Raw genomic sequence first — 22,770 nt, forward strand, 5'->3', positions numbered from 1 at the left:
GTCTCCAGCCCCACCACAAGTATGTGGTACATAGAGACCGTCACCCTCTGGCAATATTCACCCATTGCAAAGTTATCTCCTCTGTTTCACCTTTTGTTCTCTTTCGGAAGCCACATATTTTCCTCTTACTTACCAAGGTGATACCCAACTGCCCAGGAAAGCTCACAATCTAGTTACAGAGAAGCAAAAAATTTGGGGGAAAGGAATCAACAGAGTACTCACCCAGTTGGAGAATTTCTAGCAGCCAGAAACAGAGCAAAAGCCAGCACCCATATCCGGCTAAGGTGCTGATGGGGGTCTGGAAGTCTGTGTTTCCTTCTGCTGGTGACTCATTCCTAATTGCAACTCTTCTCTTTTTCCTTTTATCATGCCCACATTACCACCTTGAAATTGAACCACCTGCAATGAATTACCCTACGTTCTGCAAGGAAGTCTGGAGTTTGTAGTTCAGAGCAAAAGACAGATTCTTGTAGAAAGAAAATATATTTTCTAAGGGGAAAAACATTTGAGAAGGGGTTTTTTTTCCTCTGATGTCTTCATTTTCACATTTTTATTACTAACCTTCCTGTTTTTGTTCATTCATTTTCTCAGCTTCCACATTTTGTCCATGTTTGAGGGGATTTCAAAAATTAAAGAGCACAATGGCTTAAATCCTTTGGTTGAGTGTAGTAAGTTGTGCTAGAGTAGGCCCATTGAATCAGTAGGGCTTTGCTGAGTCAACTGCATAAGTTCCATTGATTCAAGTGATCCTACTCGAGTATTCTAGTTGTTACTTCCTTTGTTAAAACAAGGAGCAACTGAAGTAGATCCATCTGGATCCATTGGCCCTACAGAGGAGTTGACTCTCCTGATCCCCACTTGCTTCAATGAGCCGCACTAGTGCAACCTATGATGTTAAGCAACAGGATTTCAGCCATCCACTGGAAATTGCCATTGATGTTTCAGTTCTGGTCACAGTCTGTTTCCCAAAGTAAGTAGGCAAATACCAGCCGGCATGCTATCCCTTGCCCCAGGGAAGGTTCTCAGCATGTTCTGGGCTCAGTTATGTTTAGCTCACCACAGGATTTGTTGTTCTTGTAGTAGTTGTAGTTATTGTTATCTGCTTCACCCTCATGGCAACAGCTTGAATTAAGAGACCTCCTGCATAAGTTCACTCCCACTTGCAGCAGCACCTGCTGCTTTAGATGATCATCTTGCTCAGCTTAATGGTAGGGCAAGGATAGGACCGTGTTACGATGTTCAAGTCTGAATACGGGCCTTTTCTAGGCCGTTGGTTCTTCCTCCCTCTTTTCTATTTCATTGGCACCCATTCACATTTTCTGCATGATGGAGCTGTGAAGGACCCATTTGCACTGACCATGAGTTTCACTCCCCTTGTGCTGGTGAGAAATGGTGGGTTTTTTCATACCCAGACCCTGATAGAGTTACAGTCCCAGGTGCTCTGCTCACAGGGTGGCTGCTGGGAGAGCCCTGGGAGAAGATGTCCATACTGGGTGGAAGGTGACGATGCTGTCCAAAAATGAGTAACTTCTCTGGGGTTGATGCCAAGGTCAAAAGATGGAAATCAAGGCCTACTTAGTGGTGCAGAAAACAGCCCTGGTCACGAGAAGGATCAGGACAGCCACAGCTCCCAAGTTGCATCTGACAAGGAGCCCAACCAAGGCTGCAAATGGGGGGAGAAAAAGGCATAATGAATGTGAATGACCCCCCCACTTCAGAAATATATAAAATCTCCCCCAGTTGAGCTGATAACCTTTTGAGTAACCTAGGCTCAGGTTTCCATGTGGGTCTGTCATGTGCAAGAACTGCCTTCCCCTCCTCGCTTAATCGGTGGGGCCAAAGTTGAGTGGAAAGTTGGCCAAGGTCTCTTCTTGGATTGTAGGTCTCTCCCCCTGGGGGTGGGGGATATAGGAACACGATGGGGGAACATATGCCTCCCCAGCTGTTGTCCCCTGCAATGCTGCTACGTTCGGTTCCATGTTAGAGACCCTCCATTCTCCCAGTGGGGGAGAAATGCCTCTTTAAGGGTCCCTCACAGGGCCTAAAGCCACCCTCCCACCCAATCCTTCAATCTCCCATTGAACCTCTCCCCAGGTGCCTTCCAGGCCACATCCAGAGGTCCAGACAGGCTGTTGTGTTCCATGTGGCACCATTAGAGGTCCTTCTCCTCAGGGCTGATCTCGATGCTCAGCCAGGTCCCGTCCCAATTGGTGGAAACACCTCCACGGTAGGGTCTCCGTTTCCAAGCTCTCCCTGTCCTTCCTCCATGTGGCCTCAATCTCCTTGGGGTAGAAGCCATGGGCCTGGCAAGTGAGTCTCTCTAAGCCACCGTAGCTCGCTTTTGTTGCCACCGTCACCACTGGAGGCTCTGTAGGAGAACGAAAGAGGACACCACGGGCATCAAATGGACACCAAGCACTTATCCAGAGCTTCGTCTCGAAGGGTGGATGTGCCACTTCTGGGGTTGGGAATGTTCAGCTTCCGGATCTTTAGAGCATCCATTCTGAGAAGCCTCGGCCAGCATGGACTTTGGGCATTGGAGACATTTAGAGAATCAGATATTCCACATCCATGGAGTTAGAAGGACATCATCCTCTGCCACCCTGGACTTAAGTTGGACTGTTTAAGTATTCTCCTTCTGAAAACATCCCCAAAGGATCGAAAACAACCCCAACAACTCTGGGAAAATACACTGTGTCCTTGAGGTCAGTCACGGTGTCCCCATATCAGATCTTGGACTTTCCAAAATGTAACACTTTCCTGTCAACTTGGTACCATATCTGGACCTGAACTGGCTGCTGTCATTCCTTAAAGCCCTGCAGCCCAGCCACTTCCCTTCCGGAGCTGGCTGACTTTGTCTCCGCGGCATTGTTGGGATCCCCGAGGCTTCTGGTCTTGGGTGATTTCAACGTGCATGCGGAGGCAGAGATTACTGGGCCAGCTCTTGAGTTCTTGGAAACCATGGCTTCCTTGAACATGTCCCAACATGTCAACGGCCCCACCCACGTGGGTGGCCACACGTTAGACCTGGTTTTTTCCTCCAATTGGGGCGAGAGTGGTCTGATGGTGACGGACCTTGTGTCTATCCCCTTGTCATGGTCAGATCACCACCTGATAAAATCTAACCTCACAGTGGCTCTCTCCCCCCGCAGGGAGCAGGGGCCTATTTCTATGGTCCGCCCTCGAAGACTACTGGATCCGATTGGCTTCCAGGAGGCCATGAGAGGGATTACGGCTGACCTGGCTAGCGCTCCTGTTGACGTCCTGGTGGACAGCTGGTCCACCGCTGCCACCCGGGCAGTCGACACGATCGCGCCCAAACGCCCTCTCCGGCGCAGAACTCATCCGGCGCCCTGGTTCAACCTGGAGCTCCGGGCGATGAAGCGAATTAGGAGAAGGCTAGAGCGTAGATGGAGGAAGAACCCGACGGACAACTGGATAGCTGTCAAGGTCGCAACTAACCTTTACCTGAATAAGGTGAAGGCTGCATGTAGATCATTCTTCGCTAACCGGATAAGCGAAGCGTCCAACCAGCAGGCGGAGCTTTTCCGTATAGTGCGCGACCTATCCGGAGTTGGTCCGGGTGATGGGCCTCCCCCTAGTTTTTCACCTGACCAATTTGCGGCATTTTTAAAATCTAAAGTGGAGGCCATCCGCCGGGAGCTCTCTCCTTTTTTAAATGCAGTGAATCGAGCTGAGATGTCCAGCGCTCCGTCTTGCCCGGTTATTCTCAACTCTTTCCAGCCAGTAACGCCTGATTCTGTGGCCAGGGTGCTTGACCGCTGTCGGGCCACCACCTCCTCCTTGGACCCTTGCCCGGCCTGGCTAATCAAAGCAGCCAGGCCGAAAACAACTGAATGGGCCACAGCAATAATAAATGGGTCTTTCCTGGAGGGCAGGTTCCCGCCTGCCCTCAAGGAGACACTCATTAGGCCCATACGAAGGAAACCTAGTTTGGCGGCAGACGAAATTGGCAACTATAGGCCCGTCGCCAATATTTCTTTCATGAGCAAAGTGGTGGAGAGGGTGGTGGCAGACCAGCTTCAGGCACTCCTGGATGAAACAGATGCCCTGGATCCATTCCAGTCGGGCTTCAGGCCGCGTCACGGTACAGAGATGGCATTGGTCGCCCTGTATGATGACCTGCTGAGGGAGGCCGACAGAGGCAAAACGTCTCTGCTGGTCCTCCTCGATATTTCGGCGGCCTTTGATACCGTCGACCACGGTATCCTCCTGGGGAGGCTCTCCGAGTTGGGAATTGGTGGCCTGGCGTTAGCCTGGCTCCGTTCCTTCTTGGAGGACCACCCCCAGAGAGTTCAGCTTGGGGAGAGTGTCTCGGCCCCTTGGAACTCCAACTGTGGGGTTCCACAGGGGTCGATTATCTCCCCAATGCTATTTAACATCTATATGAGGCCGCTAGCGGGGGTCATCAGGGGGTGTGGAGCGCTGTGTCATCAGTATGCTGATGACACCCAGCTCTACATCTCCTTTTTACCAACTGCAGGTGATGCCGTCCTGTCCCTTCAGCACTGCCTGGGGACTGCACTGGAATGGATGCAGGAAAATGGCCTGCGGCTGAACCCGGACAAGACGGAAGTCCTGAGGGTGGGCCCCCCCGTGGTTGGTGGCTTGGTTGGCTCTCTCTCGTTTGGGGGGGCCACCCTGGCTCCGGTGAGTGGGGTCCGCAGCTTGGGCATACATTTGGACCCGACGCTCACCATGGAAACACAGGTGGCGTCGGTTGTCCACTCCGCCTTTTTCCACCTTTGGCGGATTGCCCGACTGCGGCCCTATCTCGACTCGGGGGCGCTCACCACCTTAGTACACGCGCTCGTAATCTCAAGATTAGATCACTGCAACGCGCTCTACGTGGGGCTACCTTTGAGGCTGATACGGAAACTCCAGATGGTGCAGAATGCAGCAGCCAGACTCCTTACCGGAGGGAGAAAATTCCATCACATTTCTCCTATCCTGGCTAGACTGCATTGGCTGCCCATTCGTTTCCGTATTGACTTCAAAGTTTTAATGCTCACTTATAAGGCCCTAAACGGTTTGGGACCTCGATACTTGGCGGAACGCCTTCACCCACCAAGTTCTACCCGGACCACCCGCGCGACCCAGGAGGTGAGGCTGAGGAGCCTGACGCCGAGGGAGGCCCGGAGGGAGAAGACACGAAACCGGGCCTTCTCGGCGGTGGCTCCTCGCCTTTGGAACAATCTCCCACCTGAGATTCGCGCGGCCCCTACGCTGGGTACATTCAAAACTCAACTAAAAACATGGCTCTATGTCAAGGCCTTCCCTCCTGCCAGCACCTAATCTAACTTAATTTATTTTTCTCTTCTTTATCTATTTATTATTTACGATTATTTATGATTTTTGTCATTTTCTGTTAATTGATTTTTAATTTATTTTATTATAATTGTATATATGTTCCTGTTAGCCGCTCAGAGTGGTATAGATTTACCAGATGAGCGGGATATAAATCAAATAAATAAATAAAATAAATAAATAAATAAAGTGTGACAAAGAGTGAAAACAAGTAACTGACAGCAGTTTTCGTTCACGTATTTGTCTACTTTCCAAAAAAAGGGTTGATAAAAATGGTCTGTTTCTCTTTAAACAGTTTTTTTACTTTTTGATGTCTGGGTGGAGTGCGATCAATAAAATCTCCTTAAATAATTGTAAACATTTCAAAATGCAAAATAAAAATATTTTAAAAGTATTATAGCACCTTAAAGGCGAGCTCGTTTCCATTCACGGATGGTAATATACTTTCTCGGGCGTGTGGTCTAATCATGATATGCCATCTGTATTTAGAAACATCCCCCATGATGGTTGGTGTGGTCGTCATGATCAGGTGAAGACAGAGCCAATATACTAAGTGGCAAACTACCCTTAATACGGGGAAGGGAGAATGTGCATTACTTAAAACACAAAGAGTTGTTTCTAGCGCATCAAGTATTACAGAGAACTAGCTTATTAAAGAATAGGTGATACTTTTATAAGCATACAATTTGCAAGCTTTTATGGGTAAAACCCATTTCTTCAAAGCAAGTACCAAAGGTACAAAAATGGTACCTACTTTGAAGAATATTGCATATTGTATGCTTTCTTCTTGCATAATTATGATTTTTTAAAAAAACTTTTAGTAGTGGCCTATAAAGGGATGGCCTACCAGCTGTTCTTGCATTTGTATTTTGTACTGGCCGCACGGCTCTGGCCTTTTATTTTAATAACTTAAAACATTGTGAAGGTTAGGAGAAAGCCAGTGCGCCGTCTCCTCCGGTGAAAGAGGACATCAAAGAGAAGAGAGGCAGTCTGGAGAAAGTTGGTGGACAAGAAAGAGTTTGTTTTTATTTTTGATTTCTCTTTATGGTCTTGTCTGGTAGTGGAAATAAACACAACCAAAGCCCACTGAGATTGCCTTTTATTTTATTTTGTTTCGGTCTGTTGAATCAGATGGTTTGGCAACTCAGCAAACAACTCTCTGGGTCCCTCCTGGCGAATATAAAAACAAGAGGAATATCTGTGTTCATCCAGGGGGAAAAACAGATGTAAAATTCACAAGTGGGTAGTACTTTTTGATACCATCACTCTTTGGGGATTCTGGGGTTTGTAGTCGGGCAGCTACTCTGGGTGATGCAGCCTGCCCTCCAGACACACAACCTTCTCCTCCACTCACCCTGCCTGTGGTTGAAACGGCTCCACAGGGTCACCCAGAAGGAAAACTCCCAGCTCCAGGAGAGATGTGTTTTATCAGTCCCAATCCTGGGGGTCCTCTTGTTCCACTTTCTGGATCCAGGGCACACGAGGCAGGTCCTTCCTGGTGTCGTTGTCATACCGGACAAACAGCTGGTCAACCAAGTAGCCCATGATGGGGAAATAAGGCAAGCGGCAGGGCTACAAGAAGCCCACACAGAACATTTGGGGGGGTCTTCCTGCAGTGAGACATCAAAGTGACAGGAGAAACGTAAATGCCGTACAGAATAGGGCCTAAGTAGTACTCAACCCCTGCAGCCTGAATTGTTTCCTTCTGGAGGGTGGGGTTAATATGCTTGGGCCACCCCCCCCCAACAACAGCAAGGGGCACTTTGGGGATCCGGGAGGCCGCACATGGCCTACCATTTTATTAGGGGAACTCTGATGTTGGGCTCTGGCTGTTCTGAAAGACCAGCAGAAAAGGAATCCCCCAGGTAGTCATCATCATTCCAAGGCCAAGGGAATATTTAAAAGAATAATTGTGTCTTTTCTTTGTGGTTTTAATATTGCTCTTATTAGGAGTCTAAAGACTCCCAAGATTAATAAATGAAGGGTCCACAGGACTAATACCTGAGTTTTTTTCCTGTCTCTAACACATTCATCAATCAGCCAGAGACAGAGAGATCCAATAGATATATTTGTTTATTTTCAGCTGAAAGCCAGCAAATCGGCGCAAACTTCACACGCAGAAAACATGCAGGGAAGAAGCGAGCCTCTTTATTACAGAATACACATTTTTATAAGTTCAATCTGAAAAGGGGGAGGCAAAGGGGTGTGGAGAAGGGGGGGAATAGAAGGCTACAGGTGCCCAATTACTTACAAGCAACGGAATACCGGTAGACTCCATTTCCTTTAGGTTTCTGTCTAGTAAGCAGAAACCTAATCATGCAAGAAAGCAGTAACATGGCTACGGTCAGGCTAAGACATATATATATACATACGATATATATTATTTATTATTTATACACACACATACACACACATATATATGTGTGCACGCACGCACGCACGGACACACACACACACGTGTGTGTGTCTATGTGTGTGTGTGTGTGTGTACTGTATAAGTATGTATGCATGTATGTATGTATAAATAAATAGTAAATAGTATATATTATATGTATTAACTAGACCCCTTCAAGTCTTACTATGATACTTGTTTAATGCATTTTAAATATTGCAATTATTTATTATTTGGCTTTTAAGTTTGTTTCCTTCAATATTGTAATAATTTACTATTTGGCTTTTAACTTTGTTTCTTTTAATACCGTAAGCCGCTCTGGATCCCTTGGGAGAACAGCGGCATGTAAATATTTTAAATACAATAAATTATTCCAATAGGTTTTGTGGCACTTTAAAAGAGAGAAAAAGATATTCCCTGATGTAGGATTTTGTGGTGTGGCGTCCACTTCCCGGCATGTCCTCCTCATATATCTTTATTGGACTGACTTTACTAACACTTCCTCAGGGGTCTTAAGCTCAGTAGTGTAACTTTCAGTGGAAAATCTCTTTGGAGAAGTGGCTGATTTTTTTGCCTCTATTGCACAAGAGTAGCATGAATTTGGGGGGGGGGGGAAAAACAGGCGGCAATGTCTTCTTAACCTTTATTAGGTGTCAAGGCAGAGTTACAGTGATCTGAACAGGGGTTTCCAGGTATGTGACGTATTGAAAGAGGAATTTTACTGGTGCCATTGCCCCTCAGACACACACTGGCCCAGGAATAATTCGAACCCAGGTATCCAGAGACAGCGACGCTTCCTGGAACTGGCAAAATATAAGGGGGAAGCCAAGCTGTGAGGATTTCTCTGCAGAAGGGCTTACAAGACACGCGTCAGGCAATGGGGCATTCATTAGCACAACGGATTTTTCTTATGGGAGAGTGACAGGTGGCACAACTCCCCTCCCAGGCAGACCCAGGGCTGAGTTCAGATCCTGCTTCCTGGTCCCTCCTCAGAGAGACTCACCTCCAGCCAGCAGGAGGGCTGCTGTCCCAAGGAACCAAAGGGGCCCAGGAAGAGCATGCATCCAGTCAGGAAAGCGGCCACCTGCCTCCAAACCCATACGCATCGCTCCCCCACTAATGGGAAAAGCCACCCAGCAGACAGAAGAGCCGATGGCTGCTGTGATTGGATGGGTAAACACCTTCAGCCAATATGGAAAAAGCACCACAGGAGAACCTGCCTCTCTGACACAAGTGGTCGCTGAGGAGATCTAAGGGAGATCTTTGTTCTCTCCTCAGCTATCTCAGCTAATTTCCGTGTAAGAGACACCCCTCAAGTTTCAGCATAATGATTTTAGGAAAAAGTATAATCTTATTGGTCACCCTGTACGATGACCTGTTGAGGGAGGCCGACAGGGGCAAAATGTCTCTGCTTGTCCTCCTCGACATCTCCGCGGCCTTTGATACCATCGACCACCGTATCCTCCTGGGGAGGCTCTCCGAGGTGGGAATCGGTGGCTCGGCACTTGCCTGGCTCTGTTCCTTCATGGGGGACCGTCCCCAGAGAGTACAGCTTGGGGACAGTGTCTTGGCCCCGTGGAGTCTCAATTGTGGGGTTCCACAGGGGTCGATTATCTCCCCAAAGCTGTTTAAGATCTATATTGAGGGCGCTGGGTGGGGTCATCATGGGATGTGGGGCTTTGTTTCATCAATATGCCAATGACACCCAGCTCTACATCTCCTTTTCTCCAACTGCAGGTGATGCCATCCTGTCCCTTCAGAGCTGCCTGGGGGCCGTACTGTAATGGATGCAGGAGAACGGGCTGAAGCTGAACCCGGACAAGACAGAAGTTCTGAGGGTGGGTGCCCCCGTGGTAGGTGGCTTGGGTGACTCTCTCACGTTTGAGAGGGTCACCCTGGCCGCGAAGCGTGGGGTCCGCAGCCTGGGCATACATTTGGACCTGACGCTCACCATGGAAATGCAGGTGGCATCGGTAGTCCGCACCGCCTTTTTCCACCTTTGGTGGATTGCCCAGCTGCGACCCTACCTTGACACAGAGATGCTCACTACCTTGGTGCATGCACTCGTAATCTCAAGATTATACCACTGTAACACGCTCTATGTGGGACTGCCTTTCAGGCTGATGCGGAAACCTCAGGTGGTGCAGAATGCAGCGGCCAGACTCCTTACCGGAGTGAGAAAATACCAACACATTTATCCAACGCTGGCCGCATTGCATTGGCTGCCCATTTGTTTCCGTGTCAACTTCAAAGTTTTAATGCTTAATTACAAGGCCCTAAATGGTTTAGTACCTCGATATTTGGCAGAACACCTGCTTCCACCAAGGTCTATCCAGATCACCCGCGCGAGTCAGGAGGTGAGGCTGAGGAGCCTGATGCTGAGAGAGGCCCGGAAGGAGAAGACACGAAACTGGGCCTTCTTGGCGGTGGTTCCTCGCCGCTGAAACAATTTCCCTCTGGAGATTCACGAGGCCCCTATGCTGGGCATCTTTAAAACCCAATTAAAAACATGTTTGTTCATTCAGACCTTCCCTCCAGCAAATTTTTGATTTTTTTTCTTTCTTACTTTTCCCTCCTCTTTATTTCATTGTAGCTGTTACTGTTTCATCATATACACCGAGTAGACGTTGTCTAGATGGGTGGGGTAAAAATTGAATGAATGAATGAATGAATGAATGAAGTGCTTTGTCATGCTTTGTCTGTGTGGCAGAAAAGCTGCCTTTCCCCCACCCCCTCACTGACACTTCCACACACCAGCTGACACGTGCTGCTCCGTGCCTCCCCATCACATGATTCTCCAGTCTAGGCAGGAGCCGAGGCTCCCCAGCCCCGCCTCCTCTGGCAGCTGACCACTCAACAGCCGCGCAGGGAGAATCTCCATCCCACCTCCTCATCTGAGTGGTCAGCTGTGGGAGGAGGTGGGGCAGGGAAGTCTGGACTCCTGTCCAGACTGGAGATTCAGGTGATGAGGAGGCACAGAGCAGCTGTTCTGCCACTTGGACTAATTGGGCCAAAGCATAATGAAGCACCTTGTGCCCATCTCTAGTCCTTTTGCCTAAACATCCACATTACTCTCTGTTGTTTTGAACCATTGATAGCTGAGGAATACATAATGTATAACTAAGTAAACATTACTGAAACATCAACGTCTACTTTAGCTCAGGCATGTCGTGAGAATGGCTGATGGTTGGATTCCAAAGGATATCCTGTATGGAGAATTAGCGCAGGGAAATCACCCCAGAGGGAGACCACAGCTGCGATACAAAGTGATCTGCAAGAGGGATCTGAAAGCCTTAGGAATGGACCTCAACAGATGGGAAAGCTTGACATCTGAGCATTCAGCCTGGAGGCAGGCGGTGCAACATGGCTTCTCCCAATTTGAAGAGACACTTTTCAGCAGGCTCAGGCAAAGAGGCAGTCCCGAAACCAGCAAAATCAGGGAGCTAAACAGGGGATGGATTGCATTTGTCTTCAGCATGGAAGGGATTGTCACTCTCGAATTGGCCTTCTCAGCCATACTAGAGACTGTACCAAGATCTCTATTCAGAGCACGTTACCATAGTCTCTTGAGACTGAAGGATGCCTACACACCAGCTGAGGAATGAAGGCTCCATCTCAGATAGGATAACTCTCCATAGAGACAGAGGAAGAGGCTAGAAGGGGCTAAACTCTGTGAGAACTACAAGGCATTAGTCGTCTGGTAGCTTCCTGTCAGGTACCCGATCTAGAGCATAATATACGGTGACTGTGTGTTCCTTCAAAAACTAAGCCCTGCCACCGGCTCCCTCCATCTTCATGGAGACACATGTTTTTCAACATTAAGGTGTTATACAGGAACAAGACTTCCATATTTTTTGAGCAACCTCAGTCCATACGTGATGGAGGAGACAGAATGTGGGGCTCAGTCTCCGGAGACTAGATGCTGTATTCCTACTTGGCTATGGAAACTCATTTCTCTCTCTCTCTCTCTCTCTCTCTGTCTCTGTTTCTGTCTCTGTCTCTCTCTCTCTCTCTCTGTCTCTCTCTCTCTCTCTCTCTCTCTGTGTGTGTTTTTTTGTGTTTGTGTGTGTGTGTGTGTGTGTGTGTGTGTGTGTGAGAGAGAGAGAGAGAGAGAGAGAGAGTGGTATCTGGTTTCACACTAGAATCTAACCCTGCAGGAATAAATGTCAGCTGTGATGGACTACCACAGACTCAAACAACCAAGGGGTGTTATAAAGTTTCATAGTGCTCCGAGGTCCTTCTTTCAGTGTCATATTATTAACCCTGCTTGTAGGTTTTCCCCTGTTGTTCAACAGTGTGTTTTGATAATGTTGACACCACTCCTTGAACATCCCTTTAGGGTTGCCATAACTTACACAAACTTTTTAACGATCTTTCGTGCAAATATGCTCAAAATTATCCTTGCTCATCCTGTCAGTATTCCTTTTGCATAATCATGGCTCATCCAAAGAGGCCTTATTCCAGTCTAAATATTTATTTCAATTTCAAGGCAATTTTTGTAAAATGATAAAGTTAGACTCCTGTTAAAACTATCTCAGCAAAAATTTTGGTTTGAAATATTTTTTAAAATCACAGACCAGAAGGCAGGGAGTTACACACATCACATCCTCCTTTTGACAATTATCTTAAAACACATTAAAGGGTTCACTCACAACACCACCCCTGTTCACTATCTCCTTATTGTTGTAAAATGCCATCAGGAAATTTGTTTTTTGTCTATTATTTGGAGGAAAAGAAGATTTCCGTGGAGGGGATTCCCACATTTGAGGGCACCATAAAGTCTGTTGTCTTACATGCATTCACAGATTCACAAAGGTATAATTTGAAAACTAGGCTCTCACTGTGGCAGGAACCTCTCTCTTCAGTCTCTTGCCAAGACAGACAGGTTGATGGAGATTAAGAGGATAATTTTGTGATGATTTCAAAGTTTTCACTCTCTGTGCATCTGTTGATGTCTAATATGATGGGCTCTACAACGGAAGATATCCCCAAATTCTTTGCACTGATAGAGACTTTCTCCTGAATGAATATGTTTGTTCCGCAGGATCTTTCTTCAGACAGAAGGTGATGAAGTTTAAAATCTGAGAGCTGCTTCAAATTTTTACCACACTCTCTGCATGTATAGAGTTTTTCTCCTAAGTAAATTGGTTGATGTACTGTGGCATATGAGTATTTGGTGAACCTCTTCCTACATTCTTTGAACTGAACGGGTTTCTCTCATTTATGATGTTGACCTAACTGTGTAGCTTTTCTCACATTCTTCATACTGAGAGGGTTTCTCTCCTATATGAATTTGCTGATGTACAACAAGATTTGCCTAACGGCTGAACATTTTCCACATTATATGCATGCATAGGGTTTTTCTCTTGAATGAATTTTTTGATGTATTTTAAGGCTTCCAATTCGGCTGAAATCCCTGCCACAATCTTCACATTTATAGGGTTTCTCTCCTGTATGAATTCGCTGATGTACTACAAGGCTTGACTTCTGGCTGAACTTTTCCCCACATTCATTGCACTGATGAGGTTTCTCTCCTGTATGAATTTGCTGGTGTACTTTAAGAGCACTGCTCTGACAGAAACATTTCCCACATTTTTTACATGCATAGGGTTTTTCTCCTGAATGAATTCGCCGATGCATTATAAGGTTTCCGCTTTGGGTGAAGCTCCTCCCACATTCTTCACATTTATAGGGTTTCTCTCCTTTATGAATTCGTTGATGTACTACAAGGCTTGCCTTCTGGCTGAACGTTTCCCCACATTCTTTGCATATATAGGGCTTCTCTCCTGTATGAATTCGCTGATGTACTTGAAGATGTGAATTGCGTCTGAAGGCCTGTCCACATACAGGACATTTGTATGCTTTCTGTCCTGTGTGTATTCTTTGATGTCTTTCAAGTTCTGAAGTTCTCTTGAAGCTCATGCCACACTCTATGCACTTGTAGACTTTCTCTTCAGAATGCATTGGTTGAGGTGCTTCAAGGTCAGAGCTAAAGCATTTCTTCTTCTCCCCCTTGTGAAATCCTGTATCTTCTGGGCTCCATCTGAAACTTTCTCCATCCTTCAAACAGTGACACCGATATATCTCGGCGTGACATGTTGGACATTTCACTGGTCTTTTCTTCAGAGGGATGTTTTGTTGATACTCTGAGCTTTGAAGAGCACTGATGCTCCTGTTTGTTGTTTTCCCCATTTTGTCTTCAGAGGCAACGCCGCTCGGATATCTGTGAGATATGTCTCTCCTCTGGTCTGCCTGATTCTGCCTCAGGGATTCATTTCCATCCCAACAGTTCTCATTTTCATCCTCCCCTCTTTCTGGCAATGTCCCTTGGAGTCTTACTTCCTTCTTTTTTGCCCCATCTACTCAAAGGAGAGAATTTATAGTGAATTGAGGATCTAGTGGGTTGAAGGGGGAAAAGGTGCCAGAGAAGAAAGTTTATTGTATTCATCAACCTGCTTTGTATTCAGAAATCTTTCTCATATTCATTTCCTAAAGTATTTAAGATTAGCTAGAGACGGAAGCTAAAGCTAAATACTTTAGGAAAGGAATATGAGAAAGATTTAGCTAAAGACACAAGCCCCTTCATGGATTGCTGCCTTGCCGTGGTGAAACGGCTTGAGTAACTGAGAGAAGCTATGTGCTAGGCCGTGCAGGGCCACCCAAAAGTCATAGTGGAGAGTTCCGACTAAACGCAATCCATCTGGAGCAGGCTTTAGCAAGCCACCCCAATATGTATGCCAAGAAAACCCCATGAACAGAAACAAAAGGCTAAAAGATATGACACTGGAAGATGGGCCCCTCAGGTCAGAAAGCGTCCAACATTTCACTGAGGAAGAGCGGAGGACAAGTACAAGTAGCTCCAGAGCTAATGAAGTGGTTGGGCCAAAGCCGAAAGGATGCTCAGCTGTGGACGTGCCTGGAAGTGAAAGGAAAATCTGATGCTGCAAAGAAAAATACTGCATAGGAACCTGGAAAGTAAGATCTATGAACCTTGGGAAGCTGGAGGTGGTCAAAAAGGAGATGGCAAGAGTAAACATTGACATCCTAGGCATCAGTGAACTAAAATGGACAGGAATGGGCGAATTCAATTCAGATGATTATCATATCTACTATTGTGGGCAAGATGCCTGTAGAAGGAATGGAGTAGCCCTCATAGTCAAGAAAAGATTGAGAAAAGCTGTAATGGGATATAATCTCAAAAATGATAGAGTGATTTTAATAGAAATCGAAGGCAGACCTCTCAACATCACAGTTATCCAAGTTTATGCACCAACCACCAATTCTGAGGAGTCTGAAACTGACCAATTCTATGAAGACTTACAATACCTTCTAGAATGGACACCAAAGAAAGATGTTCTTCTCATTCTATGGGATTGGCGTAGGAGGAAAGACACACACTCTCTCTCTATATATACCTTGTAGATTCTGAGGGGCCTCTGAAAGGAGAAAACGAGCTTTATCTGCCTCTTTTTGGTTGGCTCTTGCTTGTAGCTGCTTCTGTTCATCCTTAAGAGGAGCCTCTCCTTCCATGGGTGTTAATCAGAGCTTCACCTTCATCTGTCACCTTTAATAACAGAGCAGAAGCTTTTTAGAGTAAAAGTTGGGACACCAGCCCTAACCTCAGTCATGTTCCATTAGCTTCGAAGGGAGAATCTAATTCAGCTCCTTACAGATGGACGGCATAATGCTGCAACCTTAACCCATTAAGAGAAAATGAAAAGGATGTGGCATTTGGATTTCCTGCACTCCAACTCCCCAAATTATCCCAGAATTCCTCTTCTACAATTTCAAATACCTTCAGTTTCTAGACCTCAAGGCCTAATCTTCAGAGGCTGCACTATAGGTCTCCAGTTCCTGCCCCCCAAATCTAAGGGCATGGTAGTTTTTGGAAGGCACCTCTGCTGGCCTGGATTTCTGGGAGTTGAAGTCCAAGAACATGTGGTGGCACAAGAAATCGCAGATTCAGGCATTCTGGGAAGTGCCAGGCAAAGAATGTTGAAGGAGATATGCTTAGAAGAGAATTCTCTCTCCAGCCCCAACACAAGGATGTGGTACATAGAGATTGTCTCCGTCTGGCAATATTCACCCATTGCAAAGTTATCTCCTCTGTTTCACCCTTTGTTCTCTCTCAGAAGCTCCATATTTTCCTCTTACTTACCAAGGTGACGCCCAATTGCCCAGGAAAGTTCACAATCCAGCTACAGACAAGTAGAAATTTTGGAGGAAAAGGAATCAAAAGAGGACTCACCCAGTGTGAAAATTTCTAGCAGCCAGAAACAGAGTAAAAGCTAGCACCCATATCTGGCTAAGGTGGTGACGGGGGTCTGGAAGTCTGTGTTTCCTTCTGCTGGTGACTTATTACTAATTGCTACTCTTCTCTTTTTCCTTTTATCATGCCCACATTCCCACCTTGAAATTGAACCACCTGCTAAAAATTACCCTAAGATTTGCAAGGAAGTCTGGAGTTTGTAGTTCAGAGCAAAAGAGAGAGCCATGTATAAAGAAAATATCTTTTCTAAGGGAAAAAAAAAACATTTGAGAAGGGTTTTTTCTTTTAAGTCTTCATTTTCACATTTTTATCACTAACCTTCCCGTCTTTATTCATTCATTTTCTCACCTTCCACATGTAGTCCATGTCTGAGCGGGTTTCAAAAATTAAAGAGCACACATGCACGCAATGGGTTAAATCCTTTGGCTTAGTGTAGTAAGTTGTGCTAGAGTAGGCCCATTGAATCAGTAGGGTTTTGGTGAGTCAAATGCAAAAGGTCCATTGATTCAAGTGCTCCTAATCTATTACCCTAGTTGTAACTTCCTTTGCTAAAACAAGTAGCAACTCAAGTAGATGCATCTGAATCCATTGGCCCTACAGAGGGGTTGACTCTCCCGATCCCCACTTGCTTCAATGAGCCACACTAGTCCAACATAGGATGTTGAGCAACAGGATTTCAGCCATCCACTGGAAATTGCCATTGATGTTTCAGTTCTGGTCACAGTCTGTTTCCCAAAGTAAGTAGGCAAATACCAGCCGGCATGCTATCCCTTGCCCCAGGGAAGGTTCTCAGCATGTTCTGGGCTCAGTTATGTTTAGCTCACCACAGGATTTGTTGTTCTTGTAGTAGTTGTGGTTATTGTTATCTGCTTCACCCTCATGGCAACACTTTGAATTAAGAGACCTCATCCAGAAGTTCACTCCCACTTGCGGCAGCACCTGCTGCTTCAGATGATCCTCTCACTTGGTTTCATGGTAGGGCAAGGGTAGGACCATATTAAGATGAGCAAAGTCTGAATACAGGCCTTTTCCAGGCCGTTGGTTTTTCCTCCCTCTTTTCTGTTTCAGTGGCGGACATTCCCCTTTTCCTGCATGATGCATCCGTGAAGGGCCCATCTGCACTGACCATGGGTTTCACTCCCCTTGTGCCGGTGAGAGATTATATCCTTTCAGCTGGGGTTCTTGTGATGCTGGGCTAAAACTAGTTTGACTCTGCCTGAAAGAAAATCAGTGTGGTGCACAATCTGCTTGTTCTGGGCCCAGTAGTGCACCGATTCACGGTGATCCCTGCACTTTCTGAGAACGTCGATTGTAATGTTTTCATTGTGTGACTTTGAGAAAACAATTAAAGACATGGCTCTTCGGGGAGATTTTTCACACTGGCCCCAGCTGACCTCCTCCCCACACTTGTTTTCTTTCCCCTCCTCTTCTGCCCTCCCCTCTTTTCCTCCATCCACTCCGTTATTAATTGATTTCATCTTTTTTTGGGGGGGGTGTTGGGTTATTGCTGTTGGCTTTAATATCTCTATTTTTAATTTTTGTTTTCTAATTTATGAGTTGTAACCCACCCAGAGTAGTGCTGTGATACGAATAGGAGTGGAATAGAAGCTGAATGAATGAATGAATGAATGAATGAATGAATGAATGAATGAATGAATGAATGAATGAATGAATGAATGAATGAATGAAAGAAACCAGAAGGTAAATCATCTTAACCCCAAGGCTAATCTGGCAGCAAAATTCAGGTGTTCGCTTCCACTTGGTTGTATCACCTGCTCTGGATTCCGAAAGGGCAATTTAACCCATGAGCCCCAGAAGGTGGGCTGCACCCACTCCCCACTCCCAGGAGGGGCTTCTTCAGTTACTGGTGGAGGGTGGATTCGCTGACCGAAGAAGGGTAAGTCTGGAAATGGTCCCTGCTTCTGGGTCACCACGTGGAGGAGCAAAGTGCGGTGGTGGTGGGGAAATGAGGATGGTGTATCCTTTAGCGCTGCTTCTGAATCCAATCCCTTAATTCCCTTGATCCCTTAATTCCCCTCCCCAGCCAGCTCAGGTGCTGCTGCTTTGAGCTGCTTTGGAAGAAAGGGGCTTTCACTCACTTGGTCGCCCTCATGTTGCTTTCCTGCAAAGACAAGGAGAAAGTCAGAGCCACCCCCGAGATAATAATAATTACTCTTATTTACATATCATGACTGTGTATATTGCCTTACTCCTGAACTTTTGTAATTAAAAAAAAAGTAGCACAAGGGGCAGCTAAGAAACATCCCATAACCCCAAGTAACCAATCCACCATCAGAACCCTATTTCTCAAACGGCACCAATTCTACTATGCAGCTACACCAGCCTAAAGGAAATGGAAGACCCACTGCGAGCTACACACAAGTAAACCATCTCTGTGTGACCATCAATAGTTGGAAGAGTCCTATAAGGCCACAGAATCCAAACTCCCGCTCAATGCAGGAATCCAAATCAAAGGAGATCTGCCAGGTGGTTGTCTCAACTTCTCTTGAATGCCTCCAGTGTTGGAGCACTCACCATCCCTCAAGGTCATCATTAGCTCCGTTGTCGTACTGCTCTTACAGTTAGGAAGTTCTTCCTGATATTCAGCTGAAATCTGGCTTCCGATAACTTGAGCCCATAATCATGTGTCCTGCACTCTGAGGTGATGGAGAACAGATCCCGTCCTTCCTGTGTAGGACAGCCTTTCAAACATTTGAAAAGGGCTCTCCTATCTCCCTTCGTCTTCGTTTCTCCAAGCTAAACATTCTTTCAGTTTTTCCTCCTACGGCTTGATTTCCAGCCCCCTGATCATCCTTGTCGCCCTCCTCTGAACTTGTTCCAGAGCACAGTTTGCTGTCCTCTGAAGATGCCGGCCACAGAGACTGGCGAAACGTTAGGAAGAACCACCTTCAGAACACGGCCAAGAAGCCCGAAAAACCCACAACGACCGTTGTTCCAAATTGCTGGCATCCTTCTTGAAGTGTGGTGTCCAGAACCAAGACACAGGACTCAAGATGAGGCCTAACCAGTGCTGAATAATGGGATTTGAAGACAATACGTCTGTTAATGCATCCTAAAATAGGGTTTGCCTTTTTTTTATTAAACATTTTATTAGTTTTTCAATCTATCTACATTGTTTTGTGCTTGTCAAACATGGTGTTACATGTTTTGCTTACAATTATTTGTTTTTTACATCTCAGTGTCTTCCCGGTTATCCCCCCAAATTCCAAACATCTTTCAAACATTCAAACCATTCATATACAAATTTTAGTATATAATATGACTACTACTATCATACTATTACTCTCATATTATATAAAATTCTCAAGGTCTTCTAGTAACATTCTTATTGAAAGTGGTTCCAGATCCATGACCCAGCTTTATATCTAGTTTAGTTTACCTAAAATAAAAAACCACTATATTACATCTTTACCCTGATTAGGGCTCCCTTATTTCAATTTAATTCTTCCTTTTAATATACAGAATATACCGTTTTACAGTTCCAGATGATGAATATATACATGTTTTCAATATTAAGGGGCCCTTCCTTGTTTTCCCTTTTTTCATCTTTCTAGGTAATTCCCTCTCTAATTCCTCTTTTCTCATTTAAAATTTCTGTGTCTCTAAGCATTCTGTCATCTTTCATGTCCTCTGAAACCATTTTGTAGATCTGATTTATGTCCACTAACATCTTTATGTGCTTGGTCTATCTTCAGTGGGTTTTCCAGGCTTTTTTGGTTAATTTTGCTGTTTTCCCCTTTGTCTTCCCATAGTAATCTCCTCTGGTCCAAGACTGATGTTTCTCTTAAATTAACTTCCTCCAGCTGCTGCTTTGATTGGCATACATCATCTGAGATACTCCAATTTCCTTCTTTGTTGTTCCCTGTTGCTTGCGGACTGTAGTTCTTCTGATGTTGATTGGATAGTTTGGTCTCTTGGTAATGAGATCTCACTGTTTCTAATATTGTTTGACGGGTAGATTTTATTTCATTCCAAAATTGTCACTTGTTGTGCCATTCTGTTTCAGCTGCCCAAATGGTTATAAACAGATATTCAAAGTTTCCAGAGTCATTTCTAAAAGTCCGCTTCGGCTAAATAGGCCTGAACCGAATTTGAAACCTCAAAATACCAGGGTAGGGTGCAATATTTGTATCCACGGCCTGATGGCCTTAAAGGTCCACTTTAGGGTTAATTTTCCAGCCAGGCACAGGGAAAGTCAAAAGGAAATAACAGCAGAGGGCTCAAGGCCACCAATCCTAGGCTCCATGCCAAAAGACTTCAGGTAGTCAAAACAGAGTCCAGATTTATCAAGTATAACTCACAGGAAAGCTTCACAATGCCAAAGTGTAATATTCTTCAAGTGTATTTTTAAAAGTTATTTCCTTTCCATCAGCTATCCCTCTCACCAGATTTTTTGCCGCTTTATAGTTTCTGAGATGAGATAGCAATTCTTTTTTTTCTATATATAGGAATTATTTCCTCCAGGGGTATAAGCAATTAGTTGTAAAAATCTCACCCGGTAAACAACGATGCCAGAAAGCTGATAATTCTTGCTTCTTTTAGCCGGCTGCCGACGACTTGCAAGCGAGCCGAGGCTGCTTGTTTCTGCCCATTGGCTGATTAGGGAGTTTCCTGGATCAAACGGGGTGGCCACCACCACCCCGTGATCAACAGGCTTCCCCCCCCAGTTCAACACCCCTCTAGGGTGGTTCTGACACCCTATGGTTTCCCAAACAAGGTCAGAATTCAGCCCGGGGAACAGAGCTCTGTCCTCCTCCTGCTGTCTCGTCACGATGTCAAGCCGGAAAAAGGGTTTGCCTTTTTTGTAGCCACATCACACTGTAGCTACATCATAGGTATGGTACTCTCGAGAAAGTACAACACCCAGACCAGATAGGTTCTTAGTGGGGGAAGAATGTCTCCCATCCTGGAGTGGACTGCAGGTTTTCTGACCACAAGGGGAAAATGGGCAAATCCCAGAAGTCGGTGTCTGTGTGTGTGTGTGTCCACAGATGACCTTCGATGTTGAGGCGCTCACTACCTTGGTGCATGCGCTCGTAATCTCAAGATTAGACCACTGTAATGCGCTCTACGTGGGGCTGCCTTTGAGGCTGTTGCGGAAACTCCAGATGGTGAAGAATGCAGTGGCCAGATTACTTAGTGGAGTGAAAAAATACCAACACATCTCACCCACTCTGGATGCACTGCATTGGCTGCCCATTCAGTTCCAGATCGACTTCAAAGTGTTGATGCCTATGTACAAAGCCCTAAATGGTTTAGGGCCTCGATACTTGGCAGAATGCCTACTCCCATCAAGAACTACCCGTATCACTCGATCGAGTCAGGAGGTGAGGCTGAGGAGCCTGACGCTGAGGGCCGCCCGGAAAGAAAAGACAAGAAATTGGGCCTTCTCGGTGGTGGCTCCTCGCCTCTGGAACAACCTTCCTCCAGAGATTCGTGAGGCCCCGTCGCTGGGTATTTTTAAGACCCATCTTAAAACTCAGTTGTTCAAGCAGGCTTTCCCTCCAGTTAACAATATTTTCTTCTTTAATCTATTTTTTCTTATATTGCCATCTTGAAAAACATGTCTACTGTTTATTGTTGGTTATTATTGTTATTGTTTATAGTATATTGGTTTTTTGTTTATGTACATTTTACTGTGTTTTTATATGTTTGGAAGCTGCCTAGAGTGCTCATTTTGAACAGATAGGCAGGGTATAAATAAATAAATAAATAAATAAATAAATAAATAAATAAATAAATAAATAAATAAATAAATAAATAAATAAATAAATAAATAAATATTGTATGTATTAACTGGATTCCTTCAAGTCTTAATATGATACTTGTTTAATGCATTTTAAATACTGCAATTATTTATTATTTGACTTTTAACTTTGTTTCCTTCAATATTGTAATCATTTACTATTTGGCTTTTAACTTCGTTTCTTTTAATACCTTAAGCCGCTCTGGATCCCTTGGGAGAATGGCGGCATGTAAATATTTTAAATACAATAAATTATTCCAATAGGTTTTTTGTCACTTTAAAAGAGAGAAAAAGGTATTCCGTGATGTAGGATTTTGTGGTGTGGCGTCCACTTCTGACACGTCCTCCTGCTATATTTTTAATGGCCTGACTTTACTAACACTTCCTCAGGGGTCTTAAGCTCAGTAGTGTAACTTTCAGCAGGAAATCCCTTTGGAGAAGCAGCTGGTGCTGATTTTTTCCCTCTATTGCACAAGAGTAGCATGAATTTGTGTGCAATACAAATAAAAAACAGGCGTCAATGTCTTCTTTAGCTTTATTAGGTATCATGGCTGAGTTACAGTGACTTGAACAGGGGGGTTCAGGTGTGTGAAATATTTAAAGAGGAATTTTACTGCTGCCATTACCCTCAGACACACACTGGCCCAGGAAAAATTTGAAGCCAGGTCTCCAGAGACAGTGACACTTCCTGTAACTGGAAGGATATGAGGGGAAGCCATGCTGGGAGGATTTCCCTGGCACACGTCAGGCAATGGGGCATTCATTCGCACAATGGAATTCTCCCATTGGAGAGCGACAGGTGGTGCAACATCCCTCTCAGGCAGACCCAGGGCTGAGTTCAGATCCTGCTTCCTGATCCCTCCTCAGAGAGACTCACCTCCAGCCAACAGGAGGGCTGCTATCCCCAGGAACCAAAGGGGCTAAGGAAGATTATGCATCCAGTCAGGAAAGTGGCCACCTGCCTCCAAACCCACCTGCGTTGCTCCCCCACTCATGGAAAAGGCCACCCAGAAG

The 22,770-nt window shown here is 45.4% G+C and overlaps 1 protein-coding gene across 1 annotated transcript; it reads right to left on the minus strand.

Moving 5' to 3' along the window:
- Positions 1–12,175: 12,175 nt before the first annotated feature.
- Positions 12,176–16,159, minus strand: LOC140703938 (uncharacterized). The gene is made up of 3 exons (XM_072988065.2): positions 15,969–16,159; positions 15,136–15,284; positions 12,176–14,079 (listed from the first exon to the last, which is right to left on the minus strand). The coding sequence occupies exons 2-3, from the start codon at positions 15,248–15,250 to the stop codon at positions 13,061–13,063; spliced, it is 1,134 nt and encodes a 377-aa protein (XP_072844166.2). The 5' UTR covers positions 15,251–15,284; positions 15,969–16,159; the 3' UTR covers positions 12,176–13,060.
- Positions 16,160–22,770: the final 6,611 nt, after the last annotated feature.

Source organism: Pogona vitticeps, chromosome 2, assembly GCF_051106095.1.
Source record: "Pogona vitticeps strain Pit_001003342236 chromosome 2, PviZW2.1, whole genome shotgun sequence".
Lineage (NCBI taxonomy): Eukaryota > Metazoa > Chordata > Lepidosauria > Squamata > Agamidae > Pogona > Pogona vitticeps.

Coding starts and splice junctions, on each gene's coding strand:
- LOC140703938 (XM_072988065.2), bottom strand. CDS start 15,250: ATGGAAGGAGAGGCTCCTCTTAAGGATGAACAGAAGCAGCTACAAGCA. Junction 14,080..15,135: donor GGCCCCTCAGAATCTACAAG/GTATATATAGAG, acceptor TCCTTTGAGTAG/ATGGGGCAAAAAAGAAGGAA.